The 18,731-nt window shown below is 50.5% G+C and overlaps 1 protein-coding gene across 6 annotated transcripts in view; it reads right to left on the bottom strand.

Annotated features, from left to right (window-relative positions):
* The window catches only part of AATK (apoptosis associated tyrosine kinase), an 87,400-nt gene that overhangs the window by 12,595 nt on the left and 56,074 nt on the right, over window positions 1-18,731 (bottom strand). For 3 of the 6 annotated variants that reach the window (XM_083489837.1, XM_083489836.1, XM_083489839.1), the window contains exons 2-9: window positions 15,778-15,911; window positions 13,025-13,168; window positions 10,453-10,594; window positions 7,290-7,369; window positions 5,621-5,739; window positions 3,160-3,247; window positions 1,810-1,943; window positions 188-272 (exon numbers count right to left, since the gene is read on the bottom strand). In XM_083489837.1, the coding sequence (XP_083345963.1) occupies window positions 188-272; window positions 1,810-1,943; window positions 3,160-3,247; window positions 5,621-5,739; window positions 7,290-7,369; window positions 10,453-10,594; window positions 13,025-13,168; window positions 15,778-15,911 (926 nt within the window). Of the gene's footprint in view, window positions 1-187; window positions 273-1,809; window positions 1,944-3,159; window positions 3,248-5,620; window positions 5,740-7,289; window positions 7,370-10,452; window positions 10,595-13,024; window positions 13,169-13,380; window positions 13,556-15,777; window positions 15,912-18,731 lie in introns of those variants that run through there. The other 3 variants (XM_083489838.1, XM_083489840.1, XM_083489841.1) reach the window with 3 other exon arrangements.

Genomic DNA, 18,731 nt, shown 5'->3' with positions numbered 1-18,731 from the left:
TTTGCCAACCACTTGTCCCTCCTGCCTTTTCTCCCCTTAAAATGTTTGCACTCAAGAGAGCCAAGTTGCCCCTCATCCCCAAGAAGGCTGCTCCCGCCATCAGCCTTGCGGGGGCCCTGAACACAAACCCCACCATCAACACTGGCTTGTGCTCCCTGTCCGGCTCCCGCCCCCAAAGCAGACTTACTTTGTATTTGCAGTGAGAGAGGCCGTAGTCGCCGATTTTGACTGTCAGGTCAGCCGTGAGTAAGCAGTTCCGCAGCGCCAGGTCACTAGACAAAAGAAACGCCCAGCGAAGATTACACAGCGGAAGGCGTGAAGCGACGGGCCGGCCAAGGGAGCTCATGCATTGTGACCCAGATCAGGCCCACAGGAGCTATGGGGCCGGGGAGTGGGAAAGGGCTGACCAGATGTGCCAGGGCAAGGTCCCAAATATGCCCTCATCGGGTTTGCTTAGCTCACCAAGACCAGTAATGAATCTCTGGCTGGCCACTGGTTGACTATCCACTGAAATGCACCAAGAGTCAACTCCACAGAGAAAGATGCAGTCTGAGCATCACCGACAGCAGTCTGAACTCACGGTCAACTGCTTGCCTCCCTCTTGATTCCCCAACAATGTCCCTACAGCAAAGCTGTATCTTTGACCACGAAGTGAGATCATGGCAGAGGCAAAATTCAGCCTCGGGACGTCCAGTTTGTAGCTCAGTGCACTTCCCCAAAAGGAGGACTCCCATCCTCAGAAGATGGCAGAGCTCAGCCTCTTCAACAAAATCACTGATGCTGGAGTCTCTTGAGTGCCACTCACTCAGCACCAGGATATTGTTGGGGAGGAAGAGCAGGGTGACGGGAGGAGATCAGGATCTGCAGACGGGTATCCACAGCAGGATGGTTTCTTCCTGGAGTGCAAGTTGCATGCTGGAGCCCCACGTTTCCAGGAAGGGCAAACAGGAAGAAGACAAGAACACCATTGCAGGACAAAGCCATCAAGCGACGCATGCCATACCTTGCACACACTGGCCATAAGTCCACATAACTTCACTCACAGGACCTTAGGACTCACTTTCTCCCTTAGGCCAAAACTTCCACCCCATGAACCCAAGGCTTCCCATTTCTCAGCCATTGAACCCTTCAGAAAATCCAAAAGTGGAAATGAAAGCCTCATCTCTGCTTCTGTGGATCATCACCACCTCCACCTCCAGCCACCAGGAACCAAACACCCCACCTCATGCTGCATTCATAAACATGGCAACACCGTCATATGGAAAGAGATCATCAGTGGTGGAATTGGGTGCAGCAGATTCCAAGTTCAGTCCTCCTAAGTAGGGCTGGGAAATACTCCTGTCTAAAATTGCAAAGAGCTGCTTCCAGTCAGTGTAGACCAGTTTTCCCTAAACTTGGGTCTCCAGTCCAGCTGGGTTTTGGACTACAATGCCCACCATCCCTGACCACAGATCCTGCTAGCTAGGGATGATGGGAGTTGTAGTCCAAAAAAACCACCTGGAGACCCAGGTTTGGGAAACACTGGTGTAGACAAAACTGAGCTATATGGACCAATGGTCTGGCATGGAATACAGCAACTTCCACAGGGTGGGTTTGACAGTGACACCCGCTGCTCTGTGAACCACTGCGTGCACATCCCATTTTATTTCCTGCTGCATTTTGGGCTTAGCGCTTTACTGATACTGCTGGTGCTCCCCTGTCAACCCCAATGAAGAACTGGGCCCCTTTCCCAGGATTCTTCCCCACCCCAACTCCACACACTCCCATGTGAAAGTGTGGCAAAGGAACGAGACAGGAACTCTGACTCACCTGTGCACGTAGTTGTTGCGGTGAAGATGCAGCAGGCCGCAGGACACCTCGCAGGCCATACGTTGCAAAGTGAGAGGGTCCGGTGCCAGTGCCTCGGCCGCATGGCAGCTCCGCAGGTAGCCCTTCAGGTCACCCTGTCAGGGTGGCAGCAGCAGCAACAACGTTACCCATGGGCACCACTGCCTACAGACCTTTCTTGTGCGGTCTCAATGGGTGGGTTGGAGGAGAACAAGAGAGAGAAAGCATCTCTGCAATGCAGCCAGGGGGTGGGAGCCAAGCCCCAAAGAAGGCCCGAGGTGAGGGAGAGTCATGTGCACCAAACCCAGGGATAGGGAAGTCTGTGGCCCTCCAGATGCTGGTGGACTCCAATTCCCATCAGCTCAAGCCAGCATGACCAATGGACCAGGGGTGGATGGGAGTGAGTCCAGCAACACCTGGGTGGCAGGAGCAGGGAAGAGGTTTCCCCAGCCCTACACTAAACTGCCAGTATCCCACAGAGGAAAAAATACATCACAGAATTCAAAGATGCAATGGTCTCTCAGTCAAGCCCTGTATCTAAAGTAGGAGCATCCACCCACCATCAAACTAGGTAAAGGTAAAGGGACACCTGACCATTAGGTCCAGTCGTGGCCAACTCTGGGGTTGCGACGCTCATCTCGCTTTATTGGCCGAGGGAGCTGGCGTACAGCTTCCGGGTCATGTGGCCAGCATGACTAAGCCGCTTCTAGCGAACCAGAGCAGCGCACAGAAACACCGTTTACCTTCCCACCGGAGCGGTACCTATTTATCTACTTGCACTTTGACGTGCTTTCAAACTACTAGATTGGCAGGAGCAGGGACTGAGCAACGGGAGCTCACCCCATCGCGGGGATTCGAACCACCGACCTGATCGGCAAGTCCTAGGCTCTGTGGTTTAACCCACAGCGCCACCCACGTCCCTTCCATCAAACTAGGTAAAACAAAGCATATTTTGGAGAGAGTACATACACCTTGGGATATAGAACCTTGTGTCCTTCCGGATGTTATTGAACGGCAAACTCCCATCATTCCTGACCATAAGGGATGATGGGAACTGGAGTCCAACATTACCCAGAGAGCCACAGATTCCCCCAAAGAACACAACAGCAGAAAAAAACCCCTCTGGAAGCGAGCAAATGGTTTCACGTCATCCAAGCGAGAGTCGGGAGAGGAGATACGGTATGAACCCAAACAAGGATTTGGCTCTCGGCCAGCCACAGTCTTGTTGCTTACCTGTCCCCTAAAGCTCAGGGGAGGCCCACAGCAGCAGGGATTTTGTGGGGATGGGGGGGTGGAGAGGAAGCGTGCAACTCCCCTCTAGCAATGACTCACCAATGGGCAGAACTCCATCACCAGCAGGTAGGGCGTCACTTCTGCACACTGGGCCAGGCACTGCAGGAGATTGGTATGCTGGAGTGCCCTGTGAAACAGGGGGAGAGCAGGAGAGAAAGCAGGAGAGTGAAATGGGACTGAAAGGGGAGGGGGAGTAAGGAAAGGAAAGAGTCCAGGCAGGGAATTGCATCAGCAGCACTGCAGATCAAAGGAAACGGAGACTCAGGGAGCAAGGGAGGATCCTTAGGGAAGCCATTGGGGCCAGGGCAGCCAAGAAGGAGCAGGCTGGGCCTACAGGTGAAGCCCCAAGTAGGTTAGCTGAGAAAGAGAGATTTGCTCCAGGGTGTGCTCTCCTCTCCCATCCTTTCCAAACAACTCACACAATAGGTTCATGCGGGGACAGAGAGGGGCTCCTATGGCACAGCCCTGTACTGTCCGCGAATAAATGGGTCCTAAGCTGTGCCAGCCACCACAGCACGGCCAAGAACAATAGGGGAGTTTGTTCATGAGTCGGTACGGTAATTCATCGCTTTCCCAGCACTGTCCCATCCTTCCTCTTCCCCTGGACAATGCCTCTCGAATCCAAAAGGCAGCCCCTTTGACTTCCTTCCAGCCCCGGGGGTATACGCTGCAAATCGTTTTAACACAGAACAGCTTTCCCGGCAGGTGATACAGAGAATTGGGTTGCTTAGAAGGAGTACATTTTCCTCAGGTGCCTCAAGCGTGTTAATGCCTTGGGGGCCACTGACACAAAACCAGGAAATATTAGTTATACTGGATTAATTGTGTGTGGGGAAAGGTGCAAGGATACTTTGAAGTTATCAGGAAAGAGGGAAAAAACGTTTTAGGTGTAAGTCCTGCACGGTGCTAACAGAAATTCCCAAGCACACACCTTTGGGCAACTGGGCTATACAGTAAGCATTTGAGATCAGTCAAGCTCCGTCTAAATGTCTTGTATAATAAGTTGACGTCATCATTTTTACTAGGATTTTACATTTGTAATGCCTTAACTACTTCTGCCGCCGGTTTCGACATTTTTTAGTTCCAAAATCTGCTGCTAGTTTTCATTGTTGGTTGATTCTACAGGGTGTATCTCACTGTTTGTAGTTCGTTTTGGTCATTGTGTTGTATACAAGGGTAGGGCTCTCTTGATCATCAACAACACTGCGATGTGTCAGGGTCTAAATAGTACAGAGAGCCTAGTCAAGCAGAGCAAGCTCCCTGCTGCAGGCAACTGAGCCCCCACAACATTCAGGAATGGTGGCAGGGACTTGCAGGAAGGGGAACGGGTCAATGGGGGCTCATCTGTGTTCTCCCAATTGGGCATGGAAATTATGATAGAGTGTGTTTGGGGGGGGGAGATGAATGAATAGTGTTGCGTTCACAAAGTAAAGGAAGGATTGAACTCTGATTAATAAGAATACACGCAGAGACTTGAACCAGCAAGACTCTGGGAAGGGTGCGTATAATTGTGTCTCTCTGTGCTTGTCCGTTGTCTGCAGCCCCTCTGGCCCAGGCCGTTTTATTCACAAAAGAACTTTTTACAGAGTGTTCATAAGAACCAATCAGATTTCTTCTGAGCATTTCACAAACCCACGTGGGGAGAAAGTTAATCTATAAACACTAGTTATCCATGCATACTTTTCGGGTAAATAAGTTGAGAACTACAAAGGGGAGCATCTGGCAACCCCGGTGGTAATAAACAAGCAATACACATGATAAGGAGGACAGTGAGCATTATCACCTTAATGTGAGATCTGTTTCCTGGCCCTAAGATTAACATCCTACATCAGAGAAACTTGCCCACTGTCTTTGATGACCCAGGACGCCTGCCTAAGTGTGTACGTGATTTGTGAAGAGCAAGGAGAAATGGGCAGCAGAGGCAAAAGGGCATCAAAAGGGCATGAATGTAGAATCTTATGGGATTTAATCAGAAATTATCGTCAATATATCAAACCCAGTCAACACAATGCTTTCATCGTGGACACGATGGCTTGATGTATATTTTATAATTCCTCATGGTAATCCCACCCGATCACTACATCTCTGGATATTTGCACTCCTACAGAATAGCTCTTACAATCGTCTTATATAGTTTTATTCTTTAACATTGTCAAGTTTCTCTGGGCGCATCCATGGGAAAGTGGTATTTATTTAGAAGGCAAGCAAGTTTCCAGAAGCACATTTGTACTCCAGCTCGGGGGAAGACTTAACACAGGTCCTCTTATAATCTTTCTCTCCTGGCCAAGGTCATCAATAGGGCCGGCCCAAGGCGTTCTGCTGCCTCAGGTGGAACAGCAAGTGGAGCCACTTCCCCAGGACAAAGTGCATAGCGCCCAAGTTTGGCCAAGTTACTTTGACACCTGAGACAGAAAATCCCACAAGCACACACCTGGGTGTACAAATACAGCAATTAAAAACAACAATGTTTCTTATTACAGAAAGGCCCTGGGGAACTTACCTGTAAGGCTGGGCCTCTTCCAGGAACTGCATCTGATCTTGAACACTGGCACTGGCTTTGAGTTCCTTCACTACCACCTGAGTGCTGCTCAGCCCTGCATTCACCTCACCGAGGAACACCTGGGATGGGAGAGACAGAGGGCATTAGCCTGTTGGACTGGGACCTTGGGCTCCTGCCACAGGGCAGTGCCACTGCATGGGCCAGGAAGTGCCATTATCTCTCAGTATCTGTCAGATAGCAAGGCTGTTGCAAAATGCCAGGTGAGCAGCCTAGCAGGTGACCAATGCAGCTGCGGCTCAAATCTAAGCTTCTGGTCCACTGTAATTCTCCAGCGAATGTAAGAAACTTGTTTCCCCTCCCTGCTCTCAATTCCCCCCCCCCACTTTGTGTCAATTCAGAAATTACTTTCCGGCACTTTTCCATGTCATCCATCCACTAGACCGAGCCAACGCATCAGCCAAGGGGTATGCGGACCCATGGTTTCTGATGCTGTTTCAGCAATCACAATGTGAGTTGTGTCCAACTGCTTGAGCAAATGGGACAACTCCCCAAGGGACAAAAGCAACTCGGGGAAAACTATGAACAGGCTCAGCATTCTCAGGCCTACATTCTCCTCCCCCCAAAGGCCCAGACCTGAGCTAAAGTTATTGCACACTACATTTCAACAGATTTTGCATCTTGCCTTCTCCCTCCTTCAATGCATCTTACTTAAGTTTAAAATGTAACATGAAAAAGAGGCCTCTCCTTGCTCTACACTCCACCAGCACTTGCAAGGACCTTGGACACAACCCATGTCCAGTTAGGGGCACCTCATGGCCAGCTCTCACAATTGGCTTTGGGGTCACTGAGGCAGGCACTATTTTTAAAAAAACAGATGCCAAAATGTAGGTAGGCAGGCAGGCAGGCAGGCAATACAAATAAATAGAATCATAGAATCATAGAATCATAGAGTTGGAAGAGACCACAAGGGCCATCGAGTCCAACCCCCTGCCAAGCAGGAAACACCATCAGAGCACTCCTGACATATGGTTGTCAAGCCTCTGCTTAAAGACCTCCAAAGTAGGAGACTCCACCACACTCCTTGGCAGCAAATTCCACTGTCGAACAGCTCTTACTGTCAGGAAGTTCTTCCTAATGTTTAGGTGGAATCTTCTTTCTTGTAGTTTGGATCCATTGCTCCGTGTCCGCTTCTCTGGAGCAGCAGAAAACAACCTTTCTCCCTCCTCTATGTGACATCCTTTTATATATTATATACAAAGGCCTGTTACTTGTAGTCTTTGACAGGGGTGTCAAACCTAATCTATTCCTTGCTCCCACCTTCCCAACCCAGGGCATTCTTTCTCTCCTCACTTCTTTGCACCCTTTCAATGGAATCCCCTCATTTCCACACCCTCCGGGTCGAAATGAAGAATTAAGATCTCTATTTGCAGCCCGTGAATTAGAACACGTTGTTCCGGTCCTACTCCCATACCAGCAGCAGCCAAAAGGGAAACACCAAGGAAGGCAGGAATAATGGGACAGGAAGCAAAAGCGACGCTGTTATCCCTTCATTCGACATGCCTTTTGGCATCTGCTTCCTTCCTCCCTCTCCCCCTGTCCCCCACTGCCACCAACACGGCCCCGTTGCATAAATCAACAATATGGGATCAGTCTCAGGTGAGGAGCTTACCTTGCCAAACCATCCATGGCCAATTTCCTTGAGGTATAGCAGGCTATGGCGTCCCAGGTCAGTGGATTTGAGCAGCTGCACTGTGAAGGAGCATACAGAGCGGTTTGAAGTTCTGCATGCCCTGCCAGCTTGTCCCCTGCCTGCTGCCTCATCCTAACTTTCCGCAGAAGAGCGGGGTCTGGGGCAGGAAGCTTCCCAAAGGATCAGGCACACGGGGATCCGCAGAGAGAAGCGGACACCTCAGCCGCTCCTGAGGCCAGGCTACGTGACTTTGCTGCATCTCTACCCCGTTGGCAGATCCAGGACTGAAGGTGAGTGAGACTCTCTCTCAAACGCATATACGCAGGAGGAGCCTTCTGCTATAGACAGCCGAACTTCCAAGCCTCCAGGCAGCAGAAAGTAGCTGTGTCGCGTCCACCCTTCTGGGCAGTCCCATGTCCCCCTCCCCCCCAAAAAAGCAGGCGGTGCCACCCCTTCGCCCCCTCAGTACCAGACGCCACTGCTCCCCATGACACGGAGAAGCAAAGGCCCTATTGTTGCGCCCAGCGGCGATGGCTGTATCTGGACACTGGACCCATTCTCTGAGGGCCCATTTAGTGCACAGCAGGGCCGCACCAGGCAAGAATTATGTGGGCAGAGCAGAGGGGAGTCGCTGTCCAGCTAGCTGGCTCAATCCCACACAGCAGAGCAAGCCTTGGATTCCTTCGCCACGTCACATGGGAAGGAATGCGGGGCCTGTGGGACTTGGGGACCAAAAGGCCTTTGTCTCCAGAGGTAGCGGAGGAGAGGAAGTGATCTCAGGCCACAGGAGCAGGGAGTGACTTCTGCTTAGGGGGTCAAACACCTACACTGAGGCTTGGACATGGCCTATCTCACTGTTCCCTGCCTTGCCTGATTATGGAGGGAGCCTGGGTGCCCAGGCCGGAATGCCTGCTTTTCAGGTACCACATCCTGTTTAGGAAAAAAGTGCCCTGCATTCCAGTTTTGTGTCCCATTTCCTCCCCTGCCACCTCCACCCCACCCCGCCACGGCCTAAATGGGGGGTTGCCCTGCCATCCCTAAGCCACAAGGTGGCACTGCCGAGTCACTGGCTGGGGTGCCCATCTAAGAAGCCGGAACAATCCGGAAGATACTAGTTAAAGGGGGAATGAAACAACAGCAGCAGAGCGTTGCATCTGGTGTGGAGACAGGCAAAAAGCACCAGCGCCTGAAACATGGGCTGCTCGGTGCTGAACTAAAGAAGGTCAGATGCTGCCACTTCTGCTCCCGGCACTTCCACCTGGCGCTCTTGCACCACAGCTTTTCCATGCTGGATTTGGAGTACAGTGGTACCTTGGGTTAAGTACTTAATGCGTTCCAGAGGTCCTTTCTTAACCTGAAACTGTTCTTAACCTGAAGCACCACTTTAGCTAATGGGGCCTCCTGCTGCTGCCGGAGCCCGATTTCTGTTCTCATCCTGAAGCAAAGTTCTTAACCTGAGGTACTATTTCTGGGTTAGCGGAGTCTGTAACCTGAAGTGTATGTAACCCAAGGTACCACTGTATCTTCCCATGGGGGGGAGAGCAGGCAGAAGGATTCTGAAATAGGTGCAGGGGAAGCAAAAGCCCCCAGACACATAACTGGCAGGTGCCGTCATACAATACGCACTGCATAGAGACTCTTTTAGATGTGAAAATGCCTCTGATGAAGAACAACTCGTGTATGGCAGGGCCTTGGAGGGGCAGAAAGCAGCATCGCTAGGTCTCCCAGGAAGTTGCAAACAAACCCGCACACTGCGCACGTAAAACCAACCCTGCTGCTCCCCCCCCCGCCCCACTGCAGCTGCTGTGAGTGGCAACAGAAGCATCGTAGAGGATAGATGTGGGCGAAGGGAACTGAACTCCATGACTGGAACGAGGACTTGATCCACCCAGACACAGTATCCACCAAGCAGCTGCAAGTGGGCTGTGGGCAGCAGGAATGAGACCATCCATTGTGTGGAGGAGAAGGCAAGTGGGGTGGGGGGTGGGGAGCCTTGCAATATATGGCAGACAGCTGAGCTAAATGGGCTGCAGATGGAGGGGATCTCTTGGAGCTTTGATCTTGCTGGGAGGTGGGGGGACGGACACTTGGGGAGCCCCAGAGGTTGAATCCCCCTATGGTGACCTTTGGATCCATACCATCGTAAGCACACTGCCTTGTTTTGGCCGCTTTAAGATCGCCTGCTCATTAGGGGCAATTTTTGCTGCCTTAAGTCCTGGTGGGATGAGACAGAATATACAACAGCTTAAGGTGTATTTTTTTTTTGGACTGACATATTTTGGCAAAAGGACGAGCGCTTCTGTGTTGCACGGAACATCTGGCATTCTGGTTGTATACTCTGCACAGCTCTAGATTTTGCATCTTCCTATGCCTACAAAAGATAACATCTAATCTATTTTGCATTTCTTCCGACTCTTCAGCAGATCACATGTTTAAGCCTGAGGTTAGAAGTTTTTAAAATAAAATAAAATATAATAAGGATGTGTAATTCCACTGTCCACATTCTTCTGATCGCATCTGCCTCTTCTCTTGAGGCTGTAAGCTCCTAGAGGCAGGGTGGGTCTCGACTTCTCGTTTATGTCACTCTACAAAAAGCACCAGGTAACGATAGCAGTGACCACTACTGCTCCTGCTTCACTTTTCTCTGTAAACCTGTGACAGCTTCCTCTAGGAAACAACTCATATGTAAGATCACTGAATGGGCATGACAAAAACTTCCAGTGGGTGGTTGCTGTATTAGTAGCCTCTTGCAACAAAAACAAAAGAGAGACTTGAAAGACTAACACATTTATCATGGCACTCTAATCAAGGGAAGCGTATGTCATAACAAATGTGTTAGTGCCATAATAAATGTATCAGTACTTAGTTGCTTTGAGGGTGCACATAGGCAACCCTTTACACCTTTTCAACCATAGTGAACAGTGCAAAATCACAAAGGTTAAAGGAAGGAGTTTTCTGCCCACTTTCGGGGGGGGGGGGAGATTCTAATCCATACTCATTATTGCAAGAAGGGAGATTCCAGGTTTGGTTAGCCGTGTGAAAATCCAAGGTCATGCTCTTATTTTGCATGTTGCAAGTGTGCACTGTTGCTAAAACTGAAAGGGTGGACAAAATCCGAAATGCAGAGGGTTCAGCAACTTACCTGAGCGCCCAGGTTGCCTGGACATGGGCAAGGAGACTTCGGTGAGAGGCAGAATGTAAACTTCTGGGCCATTCTGGGTAGCGGGGGAGCCCTGGGCTGAGAATTCGCTAGCATACTCTTCTCCCTCGGCATTATCAAATTCCTGGGGTGGGGGATAGGGGTGGGCAAGACAGATAGGGAGAGAGAAAAAGGAGCCCAGCACAGGGCAAGGAAACATTTTTATACACATGTAGAAAAGGGAAGGGTGGAAGCATGCATTCCCCATCATCATACTCGTAATGCCAGTCACGTAAGGATTATTGCAATAATGCATGTGAAGCAATCATTACTCTTCTATAACATCTTCATCACTGTCATCATCGGTGCCATCTCAAACACAGATGAGGAGGCACAGATACATGTACTGAACCCATAAATAAGGGGCGAGTTGAGGCTCTGTAGCAGAGCACCTGCTCTGCATGCCAAAGGTGGCAGGTTCAATCTCTGGCATTTCTAGGTAAGGAGGGGAAAGGCTGCCTGCCTGGAATTTTGGAAAGATGCAACCAACTGGCATGAGATAAGCTAGATGGACCAATAGTCCAACATTATGTGAAGCAAAGCATACACAATTACAAGGCCCAGACTATATTAAAAAATCCACTGTATTATAATGGTGATCTATAAAACATAAACTGCACCAAGGAAGATACAGAAACACAAAACTAAATAATATAATTCAGAAGACAGCAGACAGGTAGATAAAAAGTCAATTCTGACTATTGAGAAAGCAGAATTGAAAAAGATTGAGCAGGCAAAATGGATTTTTCTCTACTGGCATGCTTTCCTCTGATTTGTATCATTTGGTTTTGTGTTTCTGTACCTTCGCTGATGTAGTTTACCTTACTCATAAGAATAATGAAAATACAATTTTCATATTCTGGGTCTTGCCATTGTTCATGTCTTGGATTCTAAGGATCTTTGCTGCCATTGTTCTTTATCCCAACCTGGTAGGAGGCAGCTTCCTAGTTCCAAAATACACCCAGGTGGTGGGTGGCAACTCCCTTGCGTTCTTCTGTACGCTTACAAGGGAGCAAGCACACAGGTGGGGAGGAACAGGCACACACATTCCCCCATCCCATAAACAGCCAGGGGAGGAATACATGTATAAACATCCGTGAGCTACACACAATGGAAAAACAGAAGCACTAAGCACAGCCTTCTCATACATATGCCCAATTTGCACTAAAACCAATATTGGCTTTAACCATTTTAATTGCCAACCCAAGATAATGGGGGAAATGCCCTTTGAAGAGTTTGCTTTGAATTCTCGATTAGAGATTGCCTAATTCTTTTCCCGTCTCCTCCGCTACCCCCCACTCCCACCCCACAACAATTCCTGGAGTTCCCTGGGGGAGGGAGTAACTGTTAGGAGTCTCTGTAGTGTCCATAAGCAATAGGAGAGTAAACACTGGCCAGTAACACAGACCTATAGAGCCCTTTCGCACACACAGGCCTGGCTCATCCCTATGGTATAACAGCTTGAAATGGGAGTTGCACAATGCAGCTCTATGAAATAGCAAGCAAGCAAGCAAGCAAGCAAGCCAGCCACTTGTGTGAAGCAGACCTCCCTCCGCTCAGACGGGACAGCTTCAGCCATGCCCTGTTCTTGTAGAGGGGATAGCTGCATGGGGAAGCCGCTTCATGCAAACAGCCTTGCCATCTGGGACTGTGCAGGTGCAATTCAACTTCAAGCAGCCACATACACCGTTGAGCACACGCATGAACCATGCCAGAGCCGTGTGAAGGGCGCAGCCGCTCCCGTCCAGATCCAAACACTGAAACTTAGGGGTTGGGGTGACAGAGATAGCAGTGCACTTACTTGCACTCTTTCTTTACACACACACACAAACACAAATTGAGATGGGGGGGGGGGTTGCTAGCTCAAGCTTGGTTTCACGGATCCAGGGCAACAGCTCCTAGGACATTTAATGGCAGCCAATTTTCAATTCCCTTTGGAAACACAGACGCTCCATGAGCGGTGCAGCTGGCGAGAAAAGCTTTGATGAACAGGACAGAAGCAGCAAAAACTGGCAAAGCATCATCTGCCCAGGATTCTCTGCAGACTCAAGAGATGGAGCTCAGTCCCATAGGCAAAGCGACAAAGGTTTAAGGCTGGCTTTCCCCACCTGGTGTCCATTTGTTGGCTTTTTGCTGGACTACAACTCCCATCATCCCTGACCCTTGGCCATGCTGGCTGGGGCTGATGGGAGTTGGGAACCAACAGCATCTGGAGGGCAGAAGGCTGGGCTAGGGGGCAGGTTAATGGCTTTAATGGCTGGCGCAACAGCTTCCAGGCCTCTGCCCCCAGTCCTATTTCTGCATGGGACAGCTAGGAAGCCCCAGGGGACCTGAATGCAGAGCAACACAGCCCATTGTGCCCACCCCGCCCTTGGCCGGACGCTTGTTGTCCCACACTGGTACCCCTGCTTTTGTTTCGGCTTGTGTGGCCAGTGGCGGCTGCTCTGCTCCTTCCACCCTGCCCCCAGTGAGAGAGACACAGTCATAAATACAGTTGAGGGAGAAGCAGCCTCACCTTGGTCAGGGGGCAGGGGGAGGGCTGCCCAGGGTTCCCCAGTTCTACATTACAGGCTGTTTTTGGCACTGTGCTGGCCCCCGTGCAGGGCAGACACCTCAAAACCATCCTCAGCCTCTTCTCCCGGGATTCGCTTCTCCAGCTCTAGGCAAGAGTGCCCAGAGAAAGAGTGTTAATAAATGCACCCTCCCTGAAGTGCCCTTCAACACCACCAACCCCGGCAATAGCACGCAAAGTTCGATGCGCCCACCTCCCCATCCACACATGCACACACATCCCGCCTGCAATTTGTGGCCGCAGCATCTCCCACCTCCCCATTCACTCCATGCAAAAGCCAAGTAGGCACTTCCAGTTACCTGGATGGACTTTATCCCACCGAAGGCTGCCCCGGCAACCAGGTAGGAAAGGGTGAGCATCACCCTTGTGCCATGACGCCCTTGCGCTGCTGCAGCATTTCCACGGGGAAAGCATGGAGGCTGCTTTGCAAACCCTCCCTGCGCCCCCTATATAGGCAGCGTAGGGGCCTCTGAAGCGCCTCATTGTTCCCACGGCAAAACCTGGCCGGTGCTGCACAGCCGCCAGCCCACGGGACTGTCCATAGCTTCCATTCCAGCACCCCACGGCTGCACCGCGGCCTGGCTGCCAAGAGCCCCCGCAAGAATCTCAGCAACACATTTCTCCAGCACATTCTGTGCCTGTGAGGTCAGGCTGGCACTGCCCACTCCCTCGTGGGGCATTCCAGGGCAGGCCACCGCCAAGACTGGACGAGGATGCCAACCAGCCTGGGAATTTAAGAAGGGACACCCTGACACTACTCTGGCAAGAAGGGGATGTCATGCGTGGCTCACAAACAAATACTCATGTATTTCCTTCAAGACAAGAGGCAAAAAAAAAAAGAGATCCTTCCTCTTAGGACAGGGGTCAGCAAACTTACCGCACCTTGGGCCGGTGTCTCTAGCGCCAATCACGTGGCGGGCCAGAGGGCGGGGGAGTGTGTGCCCATACGCATGTGCACATGCTATTTCTGGCACACTTCCAGGTTGGAGGAGCACCGGAAATAGCTTGTGTGCATGTGCACAGGCCTCCTCCAACCCAGATGTGCATCGGAAATAACGCTTGCGCATGCGCACAAGCTATTTCCGGTGCTCCTCCGACCCAGAAGTGGGCAGCTGCACAGCACAGCGCCGGTAAGAGCGAGTGGTGGGGCTCGCTGCGGGCTGGATAAACAAGTCCCTTGGGCCTTATCCAGCCTGTGGACCTTAGTTTGGGGACCCCTGTCTTAGGCCATCTCAGTACCCTGAAATGCCTACTGCACCATTGAGCTCCCCGTTAGAAGTCGACAGAGCTTATGCTGTCAGGGAGAGGAAAGCGCCTTGGGAGTTTGCGCCCTTACCTGCAAAAGGTGTGCACGGAAGAGCGTGTTAAGGCAGATAGTTTGCACAAACACTTATCTCCTCATTAAAACTTGTTTGGTTGCTGCTGATGAAGAGCCATTGGACCTGAAACACGCTTTGATGTTGTTTCAAGGGCACCTATGGACTACTCTCTTTGTGTGCCTTTTCATATTTCGTGGCCTCTTCTTACCTGCTCCTCACAGCACGGCACCAGACTGTGCAAAGGAGGCTTCCCGAGAGAATGCCCTCCTCCCTACTGAGCTCAGCCCCACCAAAAATCCCCACTGCTTCTGCCCTTCCTGGAGGCTTTAAAGACAGCTCTGATTTACTAAATCGCCCCACTTGCAGGAGTGTTCCTTTGTCGCACGTACGAAAAAGGGCACTGGTGTACAAACCTGGTCTAAATTCTGACACAGTGCCTCAGGGAAACAGCAGCCATCACACTGAATTCCGCTGCCTCTGGGCCCAACAGCAGAAGCTGTTATTTCACTGGAAGAGCACTTGCATTTCATGTGGAAGGTCCCTGGATCACTCTCTGGCTTCTCCATTTAAAAGCCTCAGGAAGCAGGGGGTGTCAATGGCCCTCCTGAGACCCTGGTGAGCTGCTGCCACTCAGGCCTAGGCAGACAACAGTCTGAATGGAATAAGACAACTTCTTATGTTTTCATCTGCTCACCCGCCTCTTCTTCTGGGTTGGTTAGGACTCAACAGGGTCTCCTTCAACCCCAACACCCCCACTTCCAACAGAATGCCAGACAAGCATCCCTTGCTGTGTTCTAAGGCTCGCTAGCTCAGTTGGTAGAGTGTGAGGTTCTCAACCTCAGGGTCACGGGTTCGAGCCCCACATTGGGCAAAAGATTCCTGCATTGCAGGGGGTTGGACTAGATGACCCTTGTGGTCCCTTCCAACTCTATGATTCTCAGCAAGCCCCTGACACCAGGCTTTGTTGGAGGATGCTGCTCACTAAAACCTTGCCCACCCCATTTCATCTTCAGCCCATGATGAATTCCTTGCTGGTTCCTGTCATAGCTAAGATCCTTTACCTGCCACCCTCTCTCTTTCACACACAAACACACCTCTCTCTCTGCCCCTGATTTCTCTGAGCAGCAAGAGTTTGTGAACAAGGGTGCACCCCCAATATCTGCTTCTCTCCCACACAAATCTTGCCTCCTTGCCACGGGTGTTCTAAGATGGGCTACCCAGAGCGAGGTTAGTTCTAGCCCAATGCTGAGCACCCGCTGCCTCTCCTTGCAATCACAGACCCCGAGGAGACGGAGAACGACCTCCCTCTCTAGCGCAAAGTCCAGTGCGGCTACACAGCTAGCCCTAGGGAGGACGTGGGCTTCCCACAGTGCTTACCTTGAAGCCAATGCCCCCCTTCTTGCAGCACAGACAGGCCAACATGAGGAAGATGAATGTGAACAGCCCAGAGAAGGAAACAGCCACAACCACCAGAGAGGAAGACCAGGAGAGCTCACTCAAGGGAGTGCCGTCTGTAGGGAGACAAATGGGACACAGCGGGGGGAAAGATTAGAAAGGAAGGGCAGGGAAAGCCAAGGATGGAGATGCACTTTTTTCTTTTTAAAAGGGAAGCATTTAGTTGAAGACGGAAAAAGGACATCCAGGGGCAGAACCCTGCAGGATGGCACTTGATTACAATTTACCTTTCCCCCCCTCCTTTGTTACAGACTCTAAGTTAGCCCAGAGGCTCTGGGCTTAAGGAACCCTTTTGCTGTGACAGCACCAAAGCACGTTCGCCCCCTGCTCCAACCGATACACTTAAAAAACACTTTCTCAGACAAAAGGTCTGTCAGTTACTCTCCTTCCCAACTCCTGGAACAGAAGGCAGAAAACACTCCCAAGCCCATTTCACTCTCCCTTCTGCTCAGAGATCAGGTATGATACAGGAAAGAGAAGGAACCAGAGATGCTCTTCAACCCATGTAGACTACCTGGCCTAGTCCTACATGGCCTACATCCTGGAGAAGCTGAGGAGAAGTAGAAGTCGGAGGCAACCGTGCCATGCAAGAGACAGAGGTGCACAGCGCATTTCCCCTCTGCTTTTAACATGTAGAGTTTGTCCAGGTTGGGGCAGCGATGGATGCTGCTGGGTTAACATAAAATAGGCCCCTGGTTACCCTACCTGTACTTCCCACAGCCCTGCTGATCTCCATCCACCTCCCTCACATACCTCAGATTTCTAATTTGTTAATGGATTTCTTTATTTTCTGCAAGGAACTGAAGGTGGTGTACATGGTTCTCCCTCTCAAGCAATCCCTGTGAAGTAGGTGAGGCTGAGAGACAGTTATTGGCCCAAAGTCACCCAGAGCGACTAGGGATTTGAACCCTGGTCCTCCAGGTCCTAGTCTGAAACTCCAGCCACTACACTGCTCGCTGTTGTTCATAGTTCACTGCTCTGTATGAAAGCAGCGTGGTGCCTGTCCTTCTCAGTTTGAACCCATGGCACCCTGCTGCACACACACAGTGTTTGGTGAAAAGCACAGTCATTTCCATTATGCTCAGGGAGAAGCTATCGCCAGTTTCAGCAATGTGGATATTCACGGAGGGACATTTCTGCTTGTCCCTTACCTAGAAAGCATGAATCCAAGCAGTTTCCCTCTTGCCTCGCTCCTTTCTCAGGAAAAACCCTCTCTTTAGCTCTAAATCAGAACAAATAGCAACCTGCAGAAAATCCAAACAGCTGTTTGCTCCAAATGAGCACTAAAGAGTGGTTTTCCCTATGGAAAGTGTGCATAAGACCTCAGTGCCTGGTTGGCAGACCACTGTCTGCTAGCAGCCAGCTGCTTTGAAGAAGGCCTGACTTCTGGTGGTTCTGAGCACCCCCTCTGTTTTGCCTCCTGAAACATAAAGGGATGTTGGAGACTGCACACATTTCAGAAGGGGGGAAACAAGCAAGAGGGAGAATGCTTGTTATATCCTGAAGGCCAGTACGGCAGCTCCTTTAAAATAATGAAGACAGCTGGCGTTCAGAAGATTAAAGGGGAAATGAGACAATCAGAGCAATAAAAATTAATTTCACAGCAAAAAGGGGAAGTCAATAAACAAAAGAAATATTAAAGGCATCAAGATCACGGAGCCCAAGATGCTTTGTAATGCAAAAGAGCTAATTTGCCAATTTAAGCTAGCTAATACAGTCCCAGGGGGAGCATTTAACTGGTTGCTACAATGGTATGTTAAGAAGCACATACGCGTATGAGACAAAGCATGTACATAGGAGAGTGTATGGGAACATGTAAATGCTGGAAGATGAAAGGATAGGACAGGATATTTTGTGTGAGTGAGAGCATACAACTATGTGTAGGCACATTAAACAATAGATGCTGCACACACATGCATAGTCACAAACGCTCGCTCTCTGTTCTAATCCCACACATGCCGTGAAATGGAGCAAAATAACTTGTCATGACACCATCGCCATGGCAATAAGCATCCCTTGCCTGCCTCCTCAACCCCAGCAGTGGGATTCCTGGCTTTCTGTAAGGATGCAGCCCTGCTTCTACCAGCTAAGAGAGAGGCCCATATCCGCCGGTTGACTCCTGTGTTTCCACGAGGCCCAAAACTGGCAAGAGTGTAATCCATCTGTCTGCTGGCATTTGCAATACCACCGAGCCAAGGCGTGGGGGTGGAATCGAACTGCTGTGTGATTTACCGTAGTAGTTCTGGGGCAGTTTGCGGGGGAAATGTTTGGATTTCCCGAGAACCAGGACAAGAGTTTTGAGGGAGCAATGCTGCAGAGAACTGCATTTCCTTTGCAAATTGTCTAGGCACCAACAGAACATTTTTTGGTGCCTAGGCAACCAGGAGCCTGGGATTTTCTCAGAACTTGTTCCAGATGGACTTCCCAGCTAGGATCTGGAATCACGTGTGGGGCTGGACGGCGTTCCTCATCCAGCTATGGAGAGAGGAGGGAACCTGACAAAGGTGTTTCATCCCCTTATTTCCAAGCTGTGTTTCACTGGGGTAATTCAGTCTCCCTAAGAGATGCCTCTAATTTATCTCTAGCAGGAACAAAGCCCTGCTCTGAAGCCATGCAGCTGCTCTTTCAGGGGGAAGAGTCAGTACTAAATCAACAGCGCGAAAGGCAAGCATGCTGGTGGTGGGTGGCGAGGAGTAATGAGCGCAGCCAGAAATGCCTGAAACAGCATATTGTGCTTCGCAGGGCTAGATTTCAGAAGGGTGCATCCTAGAAGCAATTTTAACAACACAAATAAGCAGGCAAGGATAACTAAGGCCATTTAGCCACTCTAGTGGCTGTTCTGATAGGCAGGACTGAGCACAGAATCCCATTCGCTA

Source organism: Podarcis liolepis (genome assembly GCF_965112155.1).
Source record: "Podarcis liolepis genome assembly, chromosome: 2".
In the NCBI taxonomy this organism is placed as follows: Eukaryota; Metazoa; Chordata; class Lepidosauria; order Squamata; family Lacertidae; genus Podarcis; species Podarcis liolepis.
The sequence above is the reverse complement of the archived record's forward strand: the minus strand, read 5'-3'. Positions and strand labels throughout refer to the sequence as shown.